The sequence below is a fragment of the Rhinoderma darwinii genome, chromosome 10 (genome assembly GCF_050947455.1).
Source record: "Rhinoderma darwinii isolate aRhiDar2 chromosome 10, aRhiDar2.hap1, whole genome shotgun sequence".
Taxonomy (NCBI): domain Eukaryota; kingdom Metazoa; phylum Chordata; class Amphibia; order Anura; family Rhinodermatidae; genus Rhinoderma; species Rhinoderma darwinii.
Window position 1 is genome coordinate 32289244 of NC_134696.1, and position 26533 is coordinate 32315776.

Consider the following 26533-nt stretch of genomic DNA (forward strand, 5'->3'; position numbering starts at 1 on the left):
GTCCGGAAAAATCCACCCCCAAGTACGGGCGGCTTCTTATTTGCCTCTCCCAGCAGGTATTCCCTTACAGAAGGGATATGGGGTAATTGAGGATATTTATCACAAGGCTGAGCCTCCTCCCCATTCACACACCCGTGTCAGCCCCAGTCTAGGCTGTGTATATGGTCAGTGAGGCGGGTGTGTTGCCCGGGCAGGCTGCGGAGTGATTGCTCACAGGGTGACACCCACATTTACACCCGTGTGAGCGGAAGTGAGGATGAGTAGGAGCGCAGTGCTCTGCTCTGTGCTCAGTGTGGATCAGTAACTTTAGTGATCAGGATGGGGAATCTGAGCTGTGTACCGCAGCCTCACCGGCAGTTTCGATACTCCTTCTCCAGGAAGAACTCCATTCAAGGCAAAGAGTAAGTCACTGCATGCAAGCTACATGTGATCCCAGCACTTCTCATACTATGTGTGCTACAGAATAATTTCATACCTATATGATCACATACAATCTTCATACCTCTGTCTGATCACATGCTACAGAATAACTTCATACCTATATGATCACATACAATCTTCATACCACTGTCTGATCACATGCTACATAATAACTTCATACCACTGTCTGATCACATGCTACATAATAACTTCATACCACTGTCTGATCACATGCTACGTAATAACTTCACACCTATGTGTAATCACAAACGTTTTTTATATTGCTATACCTCTGTCTGATCACATGCTACATTCAATTTTATTTTGAATTGTTCAGAACTGTTCAGGAATGTTGTGCTTACACTTGATACAAAATGTAACATGGGAGCTTCAGTATCTGATCACATGGCAGCAACATTGTGGTGGAAGTCCACTCCGCTTTTAGCAATTTCTTTGCATGAATGCCAATCTTCAGCAGTCTGGGAATGAAAGATCACTATATAAATGGCCTTTATGGAAGATTAATGAACGTCTGTCCGTGATCTGTGCGGAGTGTCCATGGTGAGAGAATAGGGTGGAAGTTGTGGAGCTTGTGGGAAAGTTTGTGTAGTCAGTTAGAAGTGATTTTTGGAAGTTCGTTGCTTTGTATTTGCTCTATTTGCATATCTATTGTATGTTTTGGAGGAGCAGGGGGGAGAACAGACCAGATAGTTCAGTTTGTGGATTGTAAAGAAACTTTTAAGATGCCCATACACGCTCCCCCTTTTTTTTTTTTTTTTTTTTTTTTTAATAGACTCTTACTTTCAGAGGGATCTGGCAAGTGTCTTATTTGTAAAGTTATTGGCAGACCCCACTGGATGTCTATTCCTTGGGAGAGGGGGGGGGGGGGATTTATTTTTCTTTGGGCCAATTCTTTTTGGTTCCCCTTAGTAATGTGCAGCATCGGAGATGTCCTGTAGCCGCTCACCCCTCAACAGACATATCATGTAGCTGATCGTGTGTTTAATATATAGGGGGGGGGGGGGTTGCGATTCCCCTTAAAGAATTTGATGCCATCATTTATACTTGACAGAACAGCTGCCGCTTAATACTAAACAAGATGTTGTAGTGTACTTGCTTCACTTTCCAACTATATTTGTGGGAAGACAATAAAGTGCATGGGGGGGGGGGGGGGCATGAAAAAAAGTTTTCTGGGCATATTATTTGTCGTTCACACAAGCATCTCATGTGTAAGGAATAGGTCTCGCACAAGACAACTTTTATAGCATTTGCACTCCTGAATTTATGAAACTTTTGCTTACATTAAAATATTGCAAAGAATTTTAGGTTCATCACTCCATGTCTTAAAAGTTGTCAAAACTGCTTTTTCTATATGGACCCCAAGTGCGCCATTTTTAAAGTCAGAATTTTGACATTTCCCTTTACCGACTCTATTTCCATGAGCCTTTGTGTGTCGGGATGGTGCTGTGTCAGTTTGGGAGTATAATTATCTTATAAATGTAATTAATTACTACTAGTTTTACAAAGAGAGGTCAATTTGATGTAGTTTAAAGGGTTACTGAACTTTAACCCCCTCCTTCCTGCAAAAAATAATGCATTTACCACACCAACAGTTTTTTATAATTAAGTTTCAAGCAGTTAGAAAACAGGGACAATTAAGCCCTGGGGGTCTTCCCATCCCCCACCCTCAGTATGTTACTGTAGACAAAATTACTTGTCCTAATTGTATTACGTTAAGACAGTGAAATTGAATCGCATGTTCTCGTGTGGTGTGAAGAATTTGAGCAGAGAAAAAAATATATTTTTCCTAACAATCCTTGATATAGTTGAGTAGATAGCACTGCAAAAATAGGACTATTCATCTTTATGATGATATGTTATGGACATGTAAAATCAACTGTAGGAGCATCTTGAGAAAGTTGATTCTGAAAAATTGGCCTTGTTGCCCATGGCAACCAATCACAGGTCAGCTCTCATTTCCTAGACTGCTATTTAAAAATATAAGCTGCACTGTGATTGGTTGCTAGGGGAAACCAGGCCTATTTTTCTAGTTTCTGCTCGGGATTTATTTTTTTTATATTTTATATGCTGACCTCACAGAATATCTCTTTAATGGGTGTCAAAGTTGGAAACCCATAGCCGTGCCTTTTTAATGAAAGGGTCCCTGCACTAGATAAAGTGTTTAACCCCTTTTTTTCTGATTGGGCCCTGCTGTAAGTCAGATGCGCACGATGCGTATTACGTGCGCTTTTGCCGCGTGAATTTTCACACTATTACAGCCTTCTCCAATTCAGTTGCATGGCAGAAAGCCGTAAGACTGTGAACCGCAGATACAAGTGTGTCGGCAATTCACAGTGCGAGCAGATAACAAATGAAGGGGAAGCAGCGCTCGTACAAGCACCACGGCTTCTTCAAAACGGCTAGACCCCCACGATCAGATATTGATGGCCTATCATGAGGATAGGCTATCAATTTCTTTTGACTGGACAACCCCTTTAATCCTGTGCCCATTCATTACTTGATAGCATTTACTTTTTGCAGATCATCTGAGGTTTCCCACGTGGTAGTAGTGACATTAAACTAGGATATGAAATTCTGTTGATCTAGCGATTGCGCTCCTTGGCAGGCAGAAAGCTGTAAAGATATCCGTATGTCTGCCCGAGCGCTGTCTGGGTACGAGACTTCTCTGTACAATATTAAATGAACCTCCCATTTGTAATTGTCAGATCCTGGCAGGGGTGCGGTGCACAATCTTATCTGAATTGACTCACTCTGATCTGTCTATATGCTGCCTATTACTAAACTGCCTGTGTCATGTTTACCTGTGATACATGCTTGATGTGAAAAATTCCAGTAACCTTGTATTGATTGCTGCAATGTTTATGGCGGCCACTAAAATACTGTTATCAGTCTACACCTTTCCCCGGGTTTTGCGTAAATTATGAAATAATGCAGTAAAACTGCAATAAAGGAATTCAGGTGTTAGATTCAGTATGCAGGATTGTCAACCTTTAATTAGATTTAAAGCGGTTTTCCAGCCATTAAAAATTGATGGCTTATCCTCCAGAATAGGTCATCAATAGCTGATGGGTCAGGGTCTGACTTTCGGGACCCCTGCAGATCCGCTGATTTGAAGGGTATGAGCACTGCTTCCCCTTCATTTCTTCTTGCTCACTGTGAGTCGTCGACATGCATTTAGCAGCAATTCACCGATATTGCAGCCTTTTCACTCATTCACTTCAATGAGCGAAACGGGTGCAATACCTGTGAATCGCCGCTGAATGTGTGTCGACTACTCGGTGCACAAGAAGAAATGAAGGGGAAGCAGCACTCGTACCCTTCAAAACAGCGGATCTGCGGGGGTCCCAAAAGTCGGACCACGACTCCTCAGCAATTGATGGCCAATTTTTATTGGCTGGAAAAACCACTTTAATCTTTTTTTGCCCGTTATGGGATCAGTCTCACCATTTAATGTATGTGCTTAAAATTTTCTTAGCAGCCATTATTGCTACAAGTGTTTGAGACAATCTGTCCTACAATTTCCATGAATAAATGATGGTCTCGGTAATAAAAAATCTGGACTGATAAGTGCAGAGCCGCATGTACTGCGGCAAAAGAAGCCCCTATGATGCTGTACTATGCAGCTATAGGGACTCCATATGGAACCATTTGGTTGCCAAATTTTTAGCCTGTTAGGTCTGCTCCTGTTTTTGGGAAGAGAAATATACAGATCTATTCAGAGGAGAGCAATGAAAAGAATTCATTCCCCGTTTTGGCTAGAGGAATGTGAATATATCTGTGTGAATACGCCACTTACATGATCACGTCATCTGAGCTGGCCTCATCGATGATCAATAAAGCTGGAGGTACACTAGAGGTTTTAGATGGCCGTTTTCTGAACGTCTTGTCATTCACACTAGTCCTGTGAAGGTTAATGCTCTAGAAGACCATGCCATAAGTTAAAACTATGATTGATCACAATTGGCAGATCGACCTCTGCTGGGTTTCTATTCATGAGGTGAGGAAAGTGCAGCTCCAGCCCACCTATTATTTGAGCATGTCTCGTGGTGCACCAATAGTGTCACAAATGACTGCACCCGAGAATGACTGCAGCAATCCAACATGGCAGAATGGCATTACCCAGATATCTGCCTTTAGTTAGTTTTGGTCATGCTCTTTCATAACCAGTTGACAGAAAATGGTCTAAATCGGCCTTTACGGCTTTACAGTTTAAAAATTCTAGTATTTGGCGAACGTCTGGATCCCGGATGGTAAGCGTGATAACAAGAACTTGTGGTTGCCACGAGTGCTTTATAGTTCCCCGTGATTGTATCATCGGGCCACAAACAAGAAATCCGTGTGTGACATTCTTTCCAAAAACGATAGAAAAGCACAAAACAAAGGCCGGCAAGCGCTTCAGAGCAGCCGCAAGGAAACGTATGACTTGTCATAACATTGTGAAGCTGTTCTTGACACATGGGCTCATAACCATTTATTATAGGTCATAAAGTGTTAATGTTTTTGTAGTCACTGGTGTCAGCCTGACATTTCATAATAACATTGATGTATGCCTAGCGGTGAAAGGATTCCATGCAGCTGTCTCATCCGACCTCTCTTCACAGGCAGGACAGCAGAACTAAGTGGACATATTTGTTTGGGAATGAAAGTGGCGTTGGAAGAGTGACGCATTCAGACAACATTCTGCATTATATTCCGGGGAAGGTAAGAACTTGTGACAAGCACGGTCTCCGTAAACCTAAAAAATTCCTTTTACTATTTTGGAAAGCTTATCGATCTGTCGGACAAGCAAGGGTTAAGTCTGTTCCTGGGTCTTGGTCTTATCAAGCACTTCTGCTGTGTACAGATCTCTGCATACTTGGAATTTGGGATAGGCTGACATTATATTCCTCACTCTTTAGTATTCCCATACGAAAGGCGTTGTATTAATCAGAACATATCACTTCATAGGGGATTGGAACATACATACATACATATGCGTTAAGAATTGGCTAAACATCAATTCCCTAATACAGTAAAGTTTTAGAAGCCAAAATGCAAAAGGAGCGATCTGAAAAAAGAAAAACAGAGCAATTAGGTACATTTCAGATTTCCTGCGGTTTCCGCTTTCTTTGAGCAGAAATATGGTGTTTTACAAGCATCTATAATGGACTTCCTGTTCGAGGAGCATAAACCACCCTAAAGAACGATATCTAGCTTGCTGACGGAAACCCAGGACAACCTCAGGACATTTAAAGTGTCACCAGCTGCTCTATTTTCTGGTCTAGGCCCGCAAGTCGCAGTAAAATTGCTGCAACTTGCACACAGGCTTAAGTTTTCCCCACTAGGGAAAAAGTTGTGGACGTCTTCCAATGAGCTCAAGAATTCTAACATGGTCGGAATTCTTGAGATTGTTGCACGACGTCGGAGTTCTTGCAATTGTCAGGCAACTTTATTTTTGGGAATTTTCCCTTGTTGTTATTGAACTTAAAGAGGCTCTGTCACCAGATTCTAAAATCCCTATCTCCTATTGCATGTGATCGGCGCTGCAATGTAGATAACAGGAACGTTTTTTTTTTTTTTCAAAAACGTTCATTTTTGGCCAAGTTATGAGCAATTTTATATATATATGCAAATGAGCTTTGAAATGGACAACTGGGCATGTTTTTTTTCGTATGTCCAACTGGGCGTGTATTGTGTTTTTAACTGGGCGTGTTTACTTGTTTTACTAACTGGGCGTTGTGAATAGAAGTGTATGATGCTGACGAATCAGTGACCAATCAGCATCATGCACTCCTCTCCATTCATTTACACAGCAGCATCACGTTCTTACTAGAACGATGTGCAGCCACATACACAAGTGTCCTGATAATGAATACACATGACCTCCAGCCTGGACGTCATGTGTATTCAGAATCCTGACACTTCTGAATCTTTTCTGTGAGATTTCCAGCAAGGGAAACGAAATCTCGTTTACCTCGTAATCTCACGAGATTACGCGTGGCTTGCTGGAAGCTCACAGAAAAGATTCACAAGTGTCAGGATTCTGAATACACATGACGTCCAGGCTGGAGGTCATGTGTATTCATTATCAGGACACTTGTGTATGTGGCTGCACATCGTTCTAGTAAGAACGTGATGCTGCTGTGTAAATGAATGGAGAGGAGTGCATGATGCTGATTGGTCACTGATTCGTCAGCATCATACACTTCTATTCACAACGCCCAGTTAGTAACACAAGTAAACACGCCCAGTTAAAAACACAATACACGCCCAGTTGGACATACGAAAAAAAACACGCCCAGTTGTCCATTTCAAAGCTCATTTGCATATATATAAAATTGCTCATAACTTGGCCAAAAATGAACGTTTTTAAAAAAAAAACAAAAAACATGTTACTGTTATCTACATTGCAGCGCCGATCACATGCAATAGGAGATAGGGATTTGAGAATCTGGTGACAGAGCCTCTTTAAATTGGATTTTGAGATTTGGCATAATGGTGGTGGAAGTGATCTAACCTCATGAGGTCTACCGCCTGAGCAGAAAAAGTTTGGAAATTTGTTTATACACATGACTGGACAAATTCAAGGTAGTTTATATGCCGAGAAATTTGCTGCTGGACCATAACCTTTGGGGTTGCTTTTTTTTGGCGTAGTTCTAATTTCTAGGAACTACAAAAAGTCAAGTTGGCTCATGGAGGTTCTCGCTTGCTCTTGGGGCTGATTCAGACGAACGTGGTGTTTTTGCGCACGCAAAACACGCGGCGTTTTGCATGCGCAAAAGCCACTTACCTGCTCCGTGAGGCAGCATCATATGATGCGCGGCTGCATGCTTTTCGCGCAGCCGCCATCATTATGACACGCCATTTGGATGTTTGTAAACAGAAAAGCACGTGGTGCTTTTCTGTTTACATTCATCCTTTTGACAGCTGTTGCGCGAAACAGGCAGTTCGCACGGAAGTGCTTCCGTGCGACCTGCGTGATTTTCACGCACCCATTGACTTCAATGGGTGCGTGATGTGCGAAATACGCCGAGATATTGAACATGTCGCGCTTTTTACGCAGCGGACAAACGCTGCGCGAAAAGCACGGACTGTCTGTACTGCCCCATAGACTTGTATTGGTCTGTGCGAGCCGTGTGAAAACCACGCGGCCTGCACGGACGCAATTCACGTTTGTGTGAATCCGCCCTTATTCTACAGTATTTTTCAAAGAGGTGTAAGCAGAGAAGGGATCGGCAACTGCCTTTAATGTTACTCGTAATGGTAACAGAAAATTTTCTCGGTTTTGGTCTCCTTACTCTACAGCCCGCAGTTGATGCCTACATTGGTAGCGTTGATGCCTTGGGTGGTGTCGTCATGGATAATTATTTAATTCATTCATGTGCAACGAGCATATGTAATTAATGTGAAGGCAAACAAGCATAAGTCATATTGGTTGTAGTTTGAGCAGGTGGAGAGCCACTGCTTGCCCAGACTGCTACGAGCTGACATTGTGGGGAAACCACCATGAAGTTTGGATTCATCACACCTTCCTGAAATCACTGAGAAATTAAGTCTAGCCGTTGAATTCGTCACAATTGTTAATTTTTTTAAATCTGGTCAATGCACGCAAATAGCCACGCTTCATTAACTCTCAGGTTCTGCAAATATATGGAGAAGTAAATATTGCAACATGGGGAGTGAAGAGCATCCATAATCTTAATGGATATATACATATTTTGTAAAATGTTCCAGGTCCGAAAAGGACACGAATGGGTGGTGCTTAAAGAGGCTCTGTCACCAGATTTTGCAACCCCTATCTGCTATTGCAGCAGATCGGCGCTGCAATGGAGATAAGAGTAACGTTTTTATTTTAAAAAACGAGCATTTTTGGCCAAGTTATGACCATTTTTGTAGTTATTCAAATGAGGCTTGCAAAAGTCCAAGTGGGTGTGTTTAAAAGTAAAAGTCCAAGTGGGCGTGTATTATGTGCGTACATCGGGGGGTTTTTAATACTTTCAGATCGACTTACCTGCAAACGCTGATGCTGCTGCAGAATCAACTGTAGCCTCTGGTGCCGATGTGGCCGTCACGATGCAGGACCTGTGAGTGACGTCACAGATCTGCACTGTCAGAAGCTGGGCGTTCTGAAGAGAAGTGGATGTTACTTCTCATCAGAGCGCCCAGCTAGTGAAAGTATTAAAAACGCCCCGATGTACGCACATAATACACGCCCACTTGGACTTTTGCAAGCCTCATTTGAATAACTACAAAAATGGTCATAACTTGGCCAAAAATGCTCGTTTTTTAAAAATAAAAACGTTACTGTGATCTACATTGCAGCGCTGATCTGCTGCAATAGCAGATAGGGGTTGCAAAATCTGGTGACAGAGCCTCTTTAATTATCGTGTAAGTGGTGGCTGTAAAGTTAAAGGAACACTAAACATAAAGTAGTCAGTAGCTAATATAAGTGACGCCTAGCATTAATACGTACGTACTTTAAAGGGTAACTAAACTTTCAAAAAAGTTGTGACGTTTTAGAAGTATTGATCGGTGAGGGTCTAAGCACTGAGACTCCCACAGATCGATAAAACGAAGCGGCAGAAGTGCTCAGGTGAGCACTGCCGCTTTGTTTCTGATCGTCTTTCCTTGGAAAGCCGAGCAAGTGGTGTACGGGCTCAATAGAAAGTCTGAGCCTGTACACCAGTTTTTTAACGGGCCGTCGCACGGCTGCAATTATTTCAATGGGGCTGTTCACCGTTGTTTTAACGGACCTTGTGAAGGGCCCGTGAAAAACATGTCCGTTTTCACAGATCCTGAAACTGCCGTCTTTCACAACAGAGTTTGCACTCCGTCTAAATCAGACCTAAGGGACTGATACAATCAGCCTTTCCCCTGTCTGAAGTGGCACCATTTGTACTCAAGGCTTATTGTCTTTTTGTGAATATATAAATCTGGCATAATCTAATCATGGGGTCTATTGCTGTAGGCATTTGGTTATGTACCCATGGATGTGCCATTTTTCTTATTTGCTTGGCATTTAGATAACCTGAGGAGCATGCTGGCAACTTGCACTATTGAAGATCCATCATTCCTGCTTTATACTCTTATTCCTCTAAAGCTATGTTCACATGGCATAATTTGGAGACTGCAAAAAATCCGCCTCTAAAAATTATCCAAAATCCGCACACGCTTTTTAAGGTCTTTTTCAATAAATACTCTTATTTTGATGTGTATTTAAAGAGGCTCTGTCACGGAATTATAGGTGTCCTATCTCCTACATAATCTGATTGGCGCTGTAATGTAGGTGACAGCAGTGGTTTTTATTTTGAAAAACGATCATTTTTGAGCACGTTATGAGCTAGTTTAGATTTATGCTAATGAGTTTCTCAATGGACAACTGGGCGTGTTTTTACTATTGACCAAGTGGGCGTTGTACAGAGGAGTGTATGACGCTGACCAATCAGTGTCATCCACTTCTCATTGTTCCAGCCCAGCATGATCCACAGCACAGTGTGATTGTGCAGTGAAAGAAGTAAACACGCCCAGTTGCTAAAAACACAACACGCCCAGTTGTCCATTAGAAAGGCTCATTTGCATAAATATAAATTTGCTCATAACTTGGCCAAAAATTATCGTTTTAAAAAAACAAAAAACAAACGTTACTGTTATCTACATTGCAGCGCCGATCACATGCAATAGGAGATAGTGATTTGATAATCTGGTGACAGAGCCTCTTTAAAGGGTATTAAGAGTAGTGGTTTTTTTTTCCAAATGCTTTTGCCTCCCGTTGAGTTCAATGGAATACACGACGTGTAAAACGCTCCATGAGTTGGGAGATTTTTTTTTTTAATACGTAATTTCATTTTGCACGTGTGTAGAAACTGCACCGTATACACTAACGACACATATTCCCATTGAAGTCAATGGGAAGGTTAATCCAAGCAATTTTTTAATGCAGATTTTGGCACTTTAAAATACATGTGAACACTGTTTAAGTGCATTCAGGTTCCGGTCCCCATATCTAGGAAGAGAGCATAAGGGACAAGTAAAGTACAGTAATTGTTTTCCAGCACCTGGCTGGTTTCATTGTATGAGTCACCCTGTCTGCACTGTGGTTTCATTGCAGTATATCACAATCCTACAGGCACTTTGCTTGTAAATCTGCTGACCTGGCGCTGTCTTCATGCCAGACTGTCAGGGTGCTGGTATGTTTACATAGGAATTGATTATACTTTTTGCATTTTATGTTTTTAACAAAGCTAGCCAAAGATGGTGAAAAATACGAGCATATAAAACAATAGATAAATGTAAAGCAATGCACATCATCTGAAGAGCTGTGCGCGCTCGCATGCTGGAGTACCACCTGTCTCACCAGCTCCTGTGTAGGAACCAGTATGCCAGGACATTCTTGGCATACATTGCTGTAATGTACCCCTACTTGCGATGGGTGCATTACAATCTACATTTCTTTACTTTTTAGTATATGGTCTATATGTCAGATGGATGACTCAAATGTGACATGACTTGAAGCTTAAGCCCACGTGCACACGATGTAGATATTTCGGCGGCAAATCCGCAGTGTAAATACAGTACCAGCAAAGTTCCTGAGATTTCAAGTAATCCCATCTACACTTTACAGAATTTTTCTGCGTGTAAATTAACCTGCAGTGTGTATTGATCTTGCTTTTTGTCTCCGAACTGTATCTGACAAGTTGTATAAAAAAACCTAAAATCCACAGCAGATAATCTGCACGCGTTTTTGCATCAAAATGTAAAATACGAATCTAAAAATGCATACAAAAAAATAATAAATTATAAAATTATTTTAATGCCGAATTACCTGCGGTTTTATGTGGATTTTCTGTATCCAATTACACAATGTGTGCGTGTAGCCTAACAGATGTCAATCGTGTTATCTGGCTGAGGGGCACAACAGTCTAAATGCAGACTACTACATCTGTGGCTAATTTTGGACAATGGACCTTTTGCCCTCCGCCATGAACAGCATGGTTTTGTTATCTGTGACTAATTTTGAATGAGTTACTCACCTTCAGATGATTCCAGTGTTAAAGCTGTTTGGGGGTATTACCTGGTTTGCCTTTGGACATGTCCTGTTCAAGTAAATCTGCCCCTCCACAGGGAATAAGACAGTGTGGAAGTGTCGTTATGACCTGTGGAGGCGCTAAACGTATCAAGGGGTAGTTGTTTTATCCTTGTGTGGCAAGGACATTTATATTGTATTGAAAACCCATAAGCGTCCTATAATATTTCATCTTGCTGAGACTCTTTGGCTGTTTATTTTACTTGAACGCAACTTGGAAAACTAAAGTATTCGCAGTAGTAATATTGTCTTTTGTATGGAGTCCAGGACCAATACATATGGTGTCATCAGTAACCTTTACTACAGCTGGCCTCATACACGAGTCCCTATGGTAACTATAGAGCCGGAGGCACTTCGTATGGTGCCTCGGTGTGGCACTAATTTCTCCCCCTGGAAGCCATGCTACTTGGGAGAATATTTCTGTAATACAGGATCTAATGGACCATGGCTCCACATCTTGAATGAATCCGAGGCACAAGTATGAGCCCATAGATTTCTATGGGTTCTGTATTACGTATCCGTATAACGTTGATCCGTAATACTGTTGTGTGTATGAGGCCTAGAAAGTTCTTGAATGTTTATTTGATTACATGACATGCCAATATTGGTTTGTGTAGCACCGGTACCTATAAGATGGCTATGTTGGAACTCCAATTTTTTTTTAGTTCAATGTAATTGCAGTTATTTAGCAGTTCAGCCCGTAAGCAAAATCCATACGTGTGCAGGCAATTTATTTTCTGCACGTTCCACCAGTCTGAACCAGATGAGTGAGTTTATCAATGATAGAGGAAGGCGTTCCTCCACTAATTCTAATTAAAGGGCAATTATCCAGATAATTTCATGGACAGCCAAAAGCAAGAGGATGATCATCTTGAGCGTGTTTTGCTTTTATGCAACACCGTGCATGGGGGATGGGGTGTTAGTAATATTGCTTGTTGTCTTTGACGTCATAACAGACATCTATATTGTTTCCGCTCAGCTCTGTTTAGTCATCTATCTGTCATATAAAGGAGTGGTATGAGAACTTACCTAGAAGTCTACTTGGGTCACTCGCCTCTGCTGGATCAATCTGATTCATTGCTCTGGAAAGATCTTGTTTCCAAGTTCTCTTCCTGGGTGATCGGTGTTCCCTGAAGTTCAAGCATGTGGGATATAAGAGAAAAAGGGTGTGAAATACAAGTATTCTTACCACACCTTTTCCAATCGCACATATCCTGTGGATGGCACAAAAAAAAAATTAGTTGGTTGGCCCAGATTGAGAAGTATTGGTTGGAAGCGTGTTTTCCCTTGAGATGTCATTTTTTATTTATTTTTGACTAGTGTCGTAAACCCTCAACAGGCAAAGGAAAAAAACGCAATTGTTTTTGCCATAATACGTGTCCATAACCGCCGCGGCTGTTCAGTGCTTTTCTCAGTCTTCCATTGGTCTCAATGGGGTTTTTGAGGTGGAATACGCCTCAAGATAGGGCATGTCGCTTCTTTTTCAACACCTCTACCTCCTATTGAAATCCATGTGAAGCAATTTCTGACATCTTTTGCCACGGTTTCCGAGGCAAAAAATGCAGCAAAAAACTGTGTGAACAGGGCCTTAATATAGTTATTAATTTTATTTTCTACCAAAATTGTCCTGATCAAGATTATTGTAAGTTCTGTCCAAAATAGCAGAACACTTGTCTGTTTTTTTTTTTTTTTTTTTTGAAGGGTAAGGTTAGGGTTAATTTGGTTAACATTTCCCTTGCTTGTTTTCCTTGCTGTCCGGCTGAATTTTCCATTCATTACTTTTTATGATTGTCCAGGAATTACAGAAACCACAATACCACATTATAATTGTAATATCTGTAGCGTGTGCGCATGATGTGTTAGCCATCAAGAAAAGTAGGTTTGTGCTTCGTGTTTAGTATCTGAAATTCTCCACACTCCAGTACGGCCTTATTCACACAAATGTGTTAAACGTCTGTGTGACGGCCATTGAAACCGGCTGTCACTCGGACCTATATAATTCAATGTGGCCGTTCACATGGCTGTTGTTTCAACGGACCGTGAGAAAATAGGACATGTCCGAGATGCGCAACGCCCGTCTGACTCTAGCCGAAGTGTATTAGAGAATTTCAAATTCCCCGGGCTGGCCCTATAGGCTTAAGTTTTTTGTTTTTTTTTACTAGAACTTACGTTGAGGCCTCATGCACTCGACCGTAAGGGTTTTCACTCTCTGCGAATATGGATGTGATGGCTACGGATACTTATCCATAGCCGTACACTATCTCGGAAGCGTCCATAGACGTCAATGGGTGAGCCAGTGTAGCATTTGCGGACAAGAACAGGACATGTTCTGTATTTTGCAGATCATTTCTACGACACAGATCCATATCCATAAATCTACGGAAAGGTGTCCGTGGCCAATAGAAATGAATGGGTCCGAAATCTAATCCGTAATTACGGATGAAAACTACGGTAGTGCCTGATGGCATAAATTATAATGGGCCAACCTGCTGTCAAGCCAAGAGCCTGAATATTCAACTATGATCTGCATTAAGAATTCTGTCCTTATAAATTATATAAACTGGTTCAGAGGTGGAAACTTTATGTATGGCCGCGATTTATTTGTGCTGAAATTTTGTTCTTTGGATTTGCTTGCAGACGACTGTTTACACATGTCCCACACCAACTGTGGAAGAGGCAGCGTGACTCCAGCAGCCATCAGCCGGGGTGTTAGACTAATCTCTCTTATTTGAAGTCATGGCTGAGCGCTGTTCAGAGCTGAGCTTGCTGCACCTTTGTTTTTCCACTGACTGCACTACCCTCTATGGCTCCAAATAGGCTGAGGGAAACGTGTCAGGAGGGTCATTTCCTTCCATTCGTCACTTTTGTAACTGAGGGATAAGGGTGTCATACAGGATCTGCATATTTCAAAGTGGTCGTCTGAATAATTGGCACGGTGAAAAAATATAAAACTGGTTGGATAAATCTTGTTTTATATGTTTGTGTAAGTGATGTGGAGGTAATTGGACAGAGTAATAATCCAGTTGGTGCTGATCCAATATGCAGCATAATATATTTTGGTATTGGATGAATAAAATAATATTGTTTTCTACTTGGAGGAAATGTTTGCCTTTGGATAGGTCAAGCATACCTACACAAACCATTATAGGGAAATGGACCAGAGAGAAAAGCAAAAATCTAAGTGTTTTTGGTGCTGATTTTTGACGTGGAATCGGAACAAAAAAAGAATAAGCTCCAATTCTCCGTACATAGACTTTAATGGGAGGGAGAGGTTTTATTTTTTATAGGTGTTTTTTTTTTTTTTTTGTCTGCTCACAAAGTGTCATTCCCTAACTTGTAGTGGTTTCTGCTTCTGAATCTCCATTGAAATAAATGGGAGATGAGAAAAAACACACACCAGTCCGTTTGGAAGTTTGAGGCAGATTTTCCTCTACCTGATTTTCGTGGCGTTTTTCACCTGCGGCCATTGAGCGCCGCGGGTATAAAACGCCGCGAAATACGCTTTCTCTGCCTCCCATTGATGTCAATGGGAGGTCAGAGGCATAAACACACCGAAGATAGGGCATGTCCCTCCTTTCTCCCGCGAGGCGTTTTTTACCGCTCGTGGGGAAAAAGACGCCTCCGCCTCCCATTGAAATCAATGGGAGCTGTTTTCGGGCCGTTTTTGACGAGTTTTGCGGCGCGGTTTCAGTGTCAAACTCGTCAAACTCCGTGTGAACATAACCTTAGATTTAATCAATTTAAAAAAGAAAAAAAAAAAACTGCATTTCAAAATCTGCCTCAATAATCCAGTAGATTATTTATTTATTTATTTATTTTTTTTTCTGCCTGACAAACGTTGTGTGAATATACCCTGAGAAAAAGAGGATCGGGTTAAGTAGAGATCTAACCACAACAAAAATTAGCACAAAATGTGCAACAACCTGAATGGAGAGGTGGTCTGGCATATTCTGACCCCCATAGATCAGCAGAATGAAGGGGCAGCGGTGCTCACTGGAACGCCACGGTCCTTTTAACTGCAGTACCTGGCACGGTGAAGTCCTTATGAGTGTAGCTGAACGTGGTGCTAAAGCTCAGCCCCTGCCAATTCGATCTGCTGATTGGTGGGGTCCAGAAGGTCCAAACCCCACAATCATTCATTGATGGCCTATCTTTGGTATAGGTCACCGTTTGAACATCCCAGAAAACCCTATTAAGCATTAGTGAGGGAGTGCAAGGTATGTTTCACATGGAATTATGTTTTTATTAGACCCTCTCTATAGCATGGTGTGCTTTAATGTTATGTGCACCAGCAGTTTACAATGGGTCTTTTTTTGACGTGCCGCCTGAGAGCTTTTAGCAGCTTCTGTAAAACTTGTCCCATCCTTGAAATGGCCTTTATAATAATCCAGCAGCAGCGCTCCATTGCTTTCATTTGTTTTTGCCTATTGTCCACTTTATACATCCACATTCTAACATGTTCATCAGTGTCCGAAGGAGTCTCCTCTCCCGCTGAGTCTGATCAATGTTCCGGATGGAACTGCTGCTTGAGCATAGGTGGGATTTGATGATTTAGGAGATTTTTATTTGGGACAAGTGTGTGTGGGTGTAGTTCTGGGGTATTACTTTTAAAGCACATTTCTACTTTCAATCTTTAAGCCTAGACATATAGTTCAGCTACTTTCCAGTTACATAATTATTATTTTTTTTTTTTCGACATTTACATCCAAAGTGACAGTTAGGGTATGTGCACACGAGAACTGTCTTTTACGTCTGAAAAGACAGACTGTTTTCAGGAGAAAACAGCTGCGTCGTCAGACGTAAAAGCTCCTCCTCGCATTATGCGAGGCGTCTTTGACGCCCGTAATCTTGAGCTGCTCTTCATTGACTTCAATGAAGAACGGCTCAAATTACGTTGCAAAGAAGTGTCCTGCATATAATGTATACAAGTGCCCTGCACTTCTTTGACGAGGCAGTCATTTTACGCGTCGTCGTTTGACAGCTGTCAAACGACGACGCGTAATTGACAGGTCGTCGGCACAGTACGTCGGCAAACCCATTCAAATGAATGGGCAGATGTTTGCCGATGTATTGTAGCCATATTTTCAGACGTAAAACGAGGCATAATACGCCTCGTTTACGTCTGAAAATAGGTCGTGTGAACTTGCTGATCAACTGATGAACTAAAAATCTTCACTTTTTTTGGATGCAGATGTTTTGAAACATGATGTAAGGCTGAGTTCACTCGTCACAGATTTGAAAAATTTGTGTTAAAAATCTGACTCGTGAACTCTGCCTTACTCAACCAGTGCAAATTGTAAAATGTTGCTCGTAAGTGGAGTTTTCTTTGAAATGTTACTACAAATTGGTCTATAAGAGATGCTAAAAGCTGCCCTTAAAAAGGATGTCTCACTAGTTTATTAATGCCCTATTTCCTAACTAATCTAATAGGCGCTATGATGCTGATAACTACAGTGTGGGGTTTTTTCTAAAACTTTTATTATTTGCAAAGTTTATGAGCATTTTTCTAAATATGCTAATGTAGCTGTACTTGCCAAATGGGGGGGGGGGGGTGACTCTTTTCACTCTGGGTGGTGTAATGTTTTCTGTATGACGCTGTCCAGTCAGCGTCATACAGTTCTCCTTTTCCCAGCCCAGTAACACAACGTGATTATATAGTATACAGCTTCTTTTCCCGACTGTGTATTCAATTGGGGATCCCTCCGGTTGCGTCACAGCTAGAACTGCGATCCTGGTGGCATATGATAGATTTTTGATATGCCACCAGAACCACTATTCTAGGTGTCCACAGCCGGAGATATGGCTGTTTTAAGTGATCCCCCTTCCCTCCAACCTCAGTCTCTCACACTGTGTGAAGCAGCTTCATGCTGATAGAACAGCGTCAGAGGCTGTGAGGAGGCTCCACCTCAGGAGAATCGCTGCTGTTGTCACCCACTTGGCTAGTATAGCCTAATTTGCATATTTCGTAAAAAGCTCATAATAAATTTTTTTTTAAATAAACCTTTTCGGTCACAATTTTCACTAGCTAGGAGATTGGGCACTACTAAGCTAGTGAAAGATCCTCCTTTTCAAAGCGGTTACATGGCTTCTTTCAAAAATAGTGCTTAGCCTTTCCATGGACTGTGCCCGGTATTGCAGCTCTGCTCCATTGAAGTGAATGGGGCTGAGCTGCAATACCAGACAAAACCTGTGGACAGGTCTGGTGCTGCTTTAGGAAGAAAAAACCGCCATGGTTTTTCTAATCCTGGACAACCCCTTTAAGATAGCTGTTGGCCAAGCGCTCGTCAGGCAGACAGCTATTCCTTCCGACTTCCACATACATATACACACTCAGCTTGGCCAAGCGTACGTGTGTATTTAATGATTAGAGGGAGAAAAAGCTGCTGCCAGGCAATTGGCGGCCTCTTCTAACAAAGGATCCTTCGTTCCCCCATCATCTAAGGTTGTGGGTGAGGGTTGGTGTGTGTTGGTGCTCTTAAAGTGAGTGTAGGCTCTTCTGACGTGGTGAAATTGCTGACTTTTCTGTTAGTTTTATTTCCTTCTGTTTTATATACTGTATATTTCTATATTCAATGCTGGCAGATCTGCACGGGGTAATTCTGTGCAGTGGAGTTCTGCGCATTCCTTGGCGGGTGGAATGTTCCTTTCCCTAGTTCTACATTCCATTCCAGTTGATCCAGTAGCTATTGCCAGACCTTGGCTGGAGTCTGGGGAACCTGACATTTGCCAGCACAGATGTATCCAGAACTGTGACAACGTGTAATTGTGGGCTGCGGTTGGAGGGGGTATGATAATCGCCCAATTATACTATTAAACTATTGACTTTGTTTTCTGACCTGTAGTTGAGAGGTATCTGTGTGTAAATCTTGCAGATCATAAGCTGTTAGTCCATGCCCTGAAAAGAAAGCTATCAAACAGTGGGGGGGGGAAGTGTGAAAACTGCAGCAGAGTAGTTAGGGCTCATTCGCACAACCGTAGTGTTGTGCACGGCCCGTGATTTGCGGCTTGGTCGGCCGCGGAGTGTCATCCGAGGGCCACCCGAAAATCGCGGGCTGTGCACATGGCCGTGTGGATTCATTTCAATGAGCCTGGACCGCAAAATACGGCCGTAATAAGACATGTCCTACCTTTTTGCGGTACAGCCTCCCGGGCAATGCACGGACTGTGCAAACCACGGTCGTGTGCATGGGCCCATAGAAATGAATGGTACCGCGATTCACCCGCAGACAAGTCTGCGGGTGAATTGCAGCTGCAAAAACACGTTCGTGTGCATGAGGCCCTACCCATGACCTTCAATTGGGTCGCTGCTCTCATTTTCTAAAGGTCCTCTGAAAAATCTGATTTGGCTGCCATGGGCAACTACTCCACTTTTCTTTTGCAGCGGTTTTGATACTACCCCCCCCCCCCCCCCCCATTATATTCAGCAATGACCAGTATGTTAAACAGACCAAAGGGTGATAGACTAGTCAGCAATCTCTCTAGCAAAGAAGTGGCATAAAGGGGTCTCGAATATATAAAAATGAGGAACGTTGATCCCCTGGATCTGCTCTCGGGGGCCAAATTTTACACATTTGTAAGATTGTTACTTCAGAATTCAATATTAAACTATAGAACCCATTCTTAACTGGAAATGAACTTCAATACCTAAAAATTCCGATATTTTTAAAATGGAACTTGTCAGCAGTCTCAAAACTGCTGACCGTGATATCTCAAGTGCCACTGAGGCGGGACTTGATGTGCAAGCTCCTGCACTACATGCTGTAAGCCCCGCCCCTCTGTTCTGAATGACCACTCTAGCGGTCACCTGATTGGCCTCTAGAGCAGAGTAGCACTTGCAACAGCCGCGCTGAGGGAATCAAACATCACTTGAATGGGACAGTGGTGCAAAACCTTGCACAGCCGCCACCAATGTAATGATGCGTGCAGGTACGAATGGAAAGGAGAACCATGCACACAATGAAGAGGTTGCGGTGCTCGTATGAGCGCCGGGGTCCCTTCAAACAGCTAGTCGGTGGGGGTGCCGAGAGTCAGACCCTCACCCATCTAATATTGATATCCTATCCTAAGGATGGGCCATCAATTTTAAAAACCTAGAATGTTTAAAGTTTTTTCAAACTTTTTTTCTAGGACCTTATTCAAGGAACATGCGTTAAACGTCCCAGTTGATAGTTAACCTAATTCCAAAACTTGAAATCTATTCTCACATCTTCCTTTTACTTTCTTTCACCATAAACCTTAGAATTCATCCCAGTTTACCAAGAACTGTAACTGATGCAATTATCCCGTAATTCCGATTCCTTGAAATGCTTGTTGTATCATGATGTTTCATGATTATAGAAGCCCAGTGATCTGAGCTGCTATTTCTAAAACGTCTACTGTTAATATGCAGGCGTTCTGTTTGCTTTCAAACACACAAGATTTGTTTTTCTGGTTAACATTTTGACAACAATCTGTCTGTCATCTGGAGGGGACAGCGGATTAGCGAGAATTCTGTATAGCAGACATGAGGTGTGTCGTGCGATTAGACGAGCTATTGTCTAGAAGCTGAGGTCTGTAGGCATGTGTTATCCTCAGTCTTACATGGACATTCTATTTTTTTTATCGTCCCTTCCTTAAAGGGTTATTCCCATCTAATAAAGTGATGGCGTCGCTAGGATATGCCATCACTTTATGATCAGGAGGGTTCGACCTCTGGGATCACCACGGTTCCTGAGAATAAAGGGGCTGCAGCGTTGATTTAGTGCTGTCCCCTTCACTGTTTTTCCCTGCACAGCAGCTCCTGGGCCACACGCTGTGCATGGCACTGCATCACGGGCTAATTCAAGTGAACGGGCCTGCTGCCGCTCCCTTTACAGCCGGGAACGCCGATGTGCTGGAATACGTTAGAAGGGGATGTGGCGCTAAACAAGAGCTGTGGCTCCTTTATGATCAGTGGGGGTCTAACCTCTGGGAGAATAAAGTCACCGCATATCCTAGGGATATGCCATCACTTTATAAGATGGGAATAAGTCTTTAATTCCATTCTCTGTAGCACAAACACTTTACGATCTTGGCAACACTTCAAGAATTACTCATCCAGAGCTTCTTGGTTCATGAATGTAATGTCAGGACTACAGTGAAGATTGACCCCTACACAGACAGAGTAATGAGCGAAAAAGAGAATGCGTTCAAGAATTGCATTATTAGGAATTTCCTAATACATTCTGATTACCGATCGCTCCCGTAGGTTTGGTCTGTGTGCAAATGAAACTGTTTTTTGCTGGCCGCATAAAAAGCGCAGCCTGAGAGGGATTGGTAAAGAGAATTTTTTTTTTGTAATAGTTATAGATTAGGTAATTGCTCATAATGCAAATGCCTAATATAGAAGTAGTTAAATGGCTACTGAACGGGAGCGTCTCTTTGAATGGTATGGGAGTTCCTGTTGAAGTGTTTCGTCCAAACTAAATGCCATGGAGCGGAAGTTATTCAAGAGTCGGCCTTTGTCTGTCGTACCAATTCTGCAGCAGGATTAAAGGTGGCTGTATCTGTATCATGTGTTACAACACACACCATTGAGTAGCGTAACTGTTGGCAAACCCTGTTACAATCCATCCGCCATCAGAAACCGATACAGAAGATCCTGGCTGCAGAAAATTAGTTAAGGAAATGGCTAAGAACGATTCAATCAAATTTGATTTTTTTTTTTTTTTTTTTTAACCTATTTATTTTTATTTTTTTTCCTTTTCAACTATTTTATGGCTACTGATTTGATGTGTAACCAGAAACTTTTCAACTGAAGTTAAAAAATAAATAAATAAAAGAAATGTATCCCCAACTGTCACGCTTACTAGGAGTCCGCCCTTGAGGTGTTGAAGGCCATGAAGGACTAAGGATTATTGGGCCACGACCGGCATGTAGGCAAGATCAGCACAGCGATCTGAAACTAGATACTGGGTCAGTCAAGTTCAGTCTTTTGAACTCTATCCAGCTGACCTCAGAAATATTATCACGATTTCTGTTCAGGATATAGCTTTCATTACTGTGCTCCTATGTCTTGCCGTAGATGCAAAAATTAATCCCTTCGTACAAGAAAAGCAGCAAGATTTTGTGGTTCTAGAATGCTGTTTTTTTTTATTGGAAGAAATAATAAATATTACCTAAAAAATTAAATTAAACAAATCTCTTTTTTTTTTTTTTTTTTTTTTTTAATTAAATATCTCCTGGGGGCAGATCAATCTGAGAAAAGAAAAATAGTCCTTGGGCCATCCTCTTCAGTCAATAGCTGACTTTAAGGCTGGATGATCATTAATGTGCCTGTCATAACAGATTCCACAGGGTTTGTCTCTTAACTTTCCTGGACCACTGAACGGCGATCCTGCCATTTGGTTGTAAGGCCATGTTCACATGGCATATTTCGGAGCTTATGATTTCTATTACAAGCTGAATTTTTTTTCAAGGAATTGGGCTGTTTTTATACAGCCTATACTGATTTGGCATACAGCCGCACCATTACTGCAACGCGGTGAAACCTCAATGACTAATTCCATGCTATTTTTGCCGCAGTTTGCCATATTGCGGTTTTAGCTAAACGCCCCTATACACAAATACATGTGTTTTTTGCCACAGTGGAGTAACGTTACGACTTTCCTTATATTTGATTTGCCATGGGCAACTACTTTTCTTTTGCACCAGCTTTAATACATCTCTCCCTGGTTCTTGGCATGAATGTTTGACTTGTTATGGGATGTATTTTAGGAAATTGACCTATTTGACCAGATTTATACATAGATTAAACTCATCAATATATTTTAAGGATCACATGTGCCAAAATGGCTAATTTGGCTTTTAACAACCTTTATTTTCATAGGATATTGCAAATGAAGTGCAGAAGGACAATGTGGATCAAAGGTTCCTGAGCATCTTCCGCAAGGGCAAGAAGAAAACAATTGTTCGAAACATGGGGCAAATGATTCATTATTCCAAGGTCAAGTTTCGCTACCAGCACAGCCAGGTAACTATAACCTTAAGTATATTTTTTCATTTCCTTTTATTTAAGTACTTTTTGTATATTTTAGGTTTAAGGTTACAAGATGATTCCTGCCTTGTCTGTGCATAGCAGGAGCGTTCTGTCCATCATCGCCCTTCTTAAAATAAAGCTACCGGTCACTGCCGATTGTAATATTACTATATAGCCCAGAGCGTAAAAATTGGGAACTGTCTCTTTTTCTTTGCATTTGTTGGCTTTATCTCCAAATCTAGTCAATTTATAAATATATTCATGTGCATACATAGAAGTGATAAAGAAAACACCTGGTATTTTTAACTTCTACATCAAACGAGGTAATTCAAGTGTAAATGTAGGAATCTTGAAGATGTTCATTTTGGCCACCGCATACTTTAGACCACTACTCGCCCTCTGGCTCAAGCCCTGATCTTTTTTTGTGAGGGCATCATCAGTACTACTTAAAAGATTTTCACACCATACACATTTATGGTGAGTTGATGGGGTCTGCCATAAATGTTTGATCATGGATCTCGCTCTGCTGTGACCCTCACCAATCCTGTGCCCCTGCAGGAGAGCGGTGACGGCACATGTGCGGTTATCCTCCATTATACGGAACTGGGGAGATCTCCCATAGGCTATAATGGAGGTTAACTCTGTGCGGCCACCCCTCTACTGAATTTGGGGGAAGCAAGACGAATGGCGTAAAGGGCTGTATTAGAAGCCCCCCATAAACTGGTAGGTTGGAGGTCACATTTATAGATGTCATCTAAGTGCAGTTGACTAGAATGCAGGAAGTTTCCCGTTGTTTTTATTTAATAGGGAATCCTTCTGACTCTAATGAATAATTTTTTTTGGCCTTCCCACTCGCTGCGTGGTTGCCCAAATATTAATCATGTAAGCAACTATTTCAATCTCCTTTTTTGAGGTATGTGTAATACCCTTGATGAACGCCTATTTACTTCAGTAGTCTGTAATCTATATTCTCTAGTACTCATTGTTGTAAAGAATTCCTTATTCACCTGTGTACTGTTGACTCATTTCCGAATACTTACCTCCATATCTTGGACCTTGAGCTCTAGTTGATTAGGTTGTGTTTTGCAGTTAAGACTTTAACCCCTTTGGCTTTTACAATGGATCCTCATCTTTCCTTTTTATATTCTATAGCTTTTCTAAAAAAATGAGAATTCACCAGTAAATAGAAGTTCTTAGCTGGCTGATTACCAGTAGCCATTAAACCTCCCACAAGGGTCGTCATACTAGCTTTCAGACTGCTAATGGCAAATTTGCCTTTATGTTCATTATTACACCCATTGTCGTCATCAGGCCATTAAAGCGGCACTGCTGTCAACGCCCCAGAAAAATTTGTCTAAAAAAAGGGACCCACATCCTTTGCTCAGCTGCCACTAATCAGTGCTCTGTTGAATAGGACCTAAGAATTTATAAAAATCATATCCCCCTCTCCATAGGGGCCCAGATACTGCAAAAATCCCCTCATCTATTCTGTGTCTCCAAGTGTTAACAGTAGGGTACAAACTGGAGTAAAGAAACCCAAGGGGCGCTAAACCAGTTGACTATATGCAGCCCACAGATTATTATTTGGCAGCCCTGGTCACACCCCTCCCCCATACTGCTGACAACCTCATTGGGAGAAGTAATGGTAGCCATTCTAATTCATTCTTCTTGGTTTTGTGTAATGCCTTTGTCTCAAAAATAGCGAACAATATCTCTCGCTCTCTTTTTTTGTCCCACATAAACTTGTCTGTCCAGTTTTACAAGGTTTTGACCCGGAGCTTTCTTTTTAGGATATTTGTGATTGCTATTTGGAGTTATTCCAGTCCTACCTGTACTTCCAGTCTCGAGGTCCCACTGGGTTGACATATCAGGTATGTACTCTGTAGCCACACGCGGTGCTCTGCTTGAGATGTGTACAGTAGGTGCCCTCCCAATCAGAAGCGGTTATTATGTGAAAGGGACTTTGAAATAAGTTAAAATAGTAAAAATGAGGCTTCACATAGTACCAGACAGACCTTGTTCAACTATCTCTTGACCTTTCACCCTTCAGGGTCACATCCATAACACGTGTTTACACAACACTCATACCTATCTTTGATCTGGGCCATGGGAAACTTAGCAACTCCTTCTCAGACGTTTTGAGCGTATTTTTATATTTTGAGATTGTCTGGACTATATAGCATTCTATTGTTTACCATGTGTTGACCCAGAAGGGTATCTGCTGAATCTTTCCTTTTTTGAGGGACCGGAACAAATAATTTGTTAATTGCATAGATTTTTGTGTTATTTATCCTATAATACACCCATGTTACTGGGTGTCTTGATCTAAATCAATTTTTCTATTTGTGTTGTGCCAATGGTGTATATCTCTAGAACTTCTACTCTTTTGTGGGTAAATGTACTTTATTCTATATGTCACTGGTTGCATGCATGATAATGTTGTACTCCTGTCCTACATAGGTGTCTACATTGTATTGTCTGTTTTCTTGTTTCTCCAAATTCTATCAATTTGAAATATTTCCTTTTTTTTTTTTTAATATTTTTTCTGAGCTGTCACACTTTGTCATCTCTCACTTGTAGGGATTGGTACCATTGAAGGAGTTGAGTGTTTATAAGTTGGAACGTTCCAAGGTCCCACCTAAACCAGAAGAAGAGCATGCCTTCCGAATCACAGGTAAAAAGAAATGACCAAGCCATACATTTATAGCAATTTAATTATTTGTAGTAAATATATTGTATATGAGGTGACTAACATTCTGATATTTTAAGCCAATCGGACATCCATAGAGGTGTGTATATACAGGTGTCAATGAGATGGATTACACCTCATGATCCAATTCGAATGATCTAGAGCTCTTAACTTTTTGTTTTTACGTGTGAATTGGACCAGTATTACATGATTCCAGTGGTTAATGACTGTTTTACTCTTTCTACTATTAGGTCCCCTACTCAATCCTTTAATAGTTTATTGTCCAACACTGCAAGAGTTACAGAAATGGCTTTACCACTTGGAGAAGCAGATTCAGCTCAATGGTGGAAATCTGGATACTTTGCCCATAACCGAGGTAAGATCTGTAAAATAATTTGGTGGGAACAACTGCTGATGTTGACAGATGTATATCTGGAGCTTTAAATTAACCTCTGTACTCTGTATGACATTGCAGACTTAACGTTTACACAAAGCGATAGATAGATGCCAATATCATCCCAATTGTTTACCCCTAACAAGTAATAAACTTCTATACATGCATGAATAGTTAAAATTGTAATGTGTGATCTAGAAACAAGTATGTGTTTATCGTATGGTTGTTTTTTTTAAAACTGCCATCGTAGCCGTATACTCCAACATAAACATGCATGCTCAGATTTTTGGCAAATTTATCTGTGAATGCCTGTAATTATATGATCTTACATTAAGTTGCTTTTGTTTGACTCTTGTTAATAATCAATATGTGTAACTTCATTGTCAGACAATAGCGCAGAATCTGAATTTTGAAGAAGACAGTCACAATGATCGTCTGTTGGGAGTTGTATTTGAGACCAGGTTGATCATAGATTTCATTGAATATTGCTTTTCTGGCTGTTTTGTCAACTGTTCTGATCGTGAATTCATCTGAAAAATTAGCGAAATCTTTTATGATTTTTTTTTTTTCCTGTTTTGGTCTGGTTACTTGTGCACTTTGGGGGCTCGGTATCCAATTTTGTATTGGAGTTGATGTTTCAGGCAGTCCACACAATGACCAGTCCCTCCCAACATTTGGCTTGCCTGCTCTATGGAGAGGGCAGATGAGTTACTGCCAGTCACCTTTTCGACCTGCTTACCTTGTGTCAGGAATACTTCACATGGGATAGTAAAAAAATCAACCGATCCGTGTTCTTAACCAGACTTTAGGCTGACGGTCCTGGAGCCCTGTAGACCCTAGATAGTGGAGGGCTCCCACTGACTAATGTCTATGGGCAGCTTTGCACTCACACTTTACCTGTTGGACTCTTTGGCAGTCCATTATGCAGTACATGAGACTAGCTAGATAGTC

The 26533-nt window shown here is 41.5% G+C and overlaps 1 protein-coding gene across 1 annotated transcript in view; it reads left to right on the forward strand.

Annotated features, from left to right (window-relative positions):
* The first annotated feature begins 263 nt into the window (after window positions 1-263).
* The window catches only part of PLEKHN1 (pleckstrin homology domain containing N1), a 37525-nt gene continuing 11255 nt past the window's right edge, over window positions 264-26533 (forward strand). The window contains exons 1-6 of the mRNA XM_075840969.1: window positions 264-401; window positions 5043-5142; window positions 22350-22493; window positions 24290-24370; window positions 25080-25173; window positions 25440-25564. Of these exons, the coding sequence (XP_075697084.1) occupies window positions 319-401; window positions 5043-5142; window positions 22350-22493; window positions 24290-24370; window positions 25080-25173; window positions 25440-25564 (627 nt within the window). The 5' untranslated portion in view covers window positions 264-318. The remainder of the gene's footprint in view (window positions 402-5042; window positions 5143-22349; window positions 22494-24289; window positions 24371-25079; window positions 25174-25439; window positions 25565-26533) is intronic.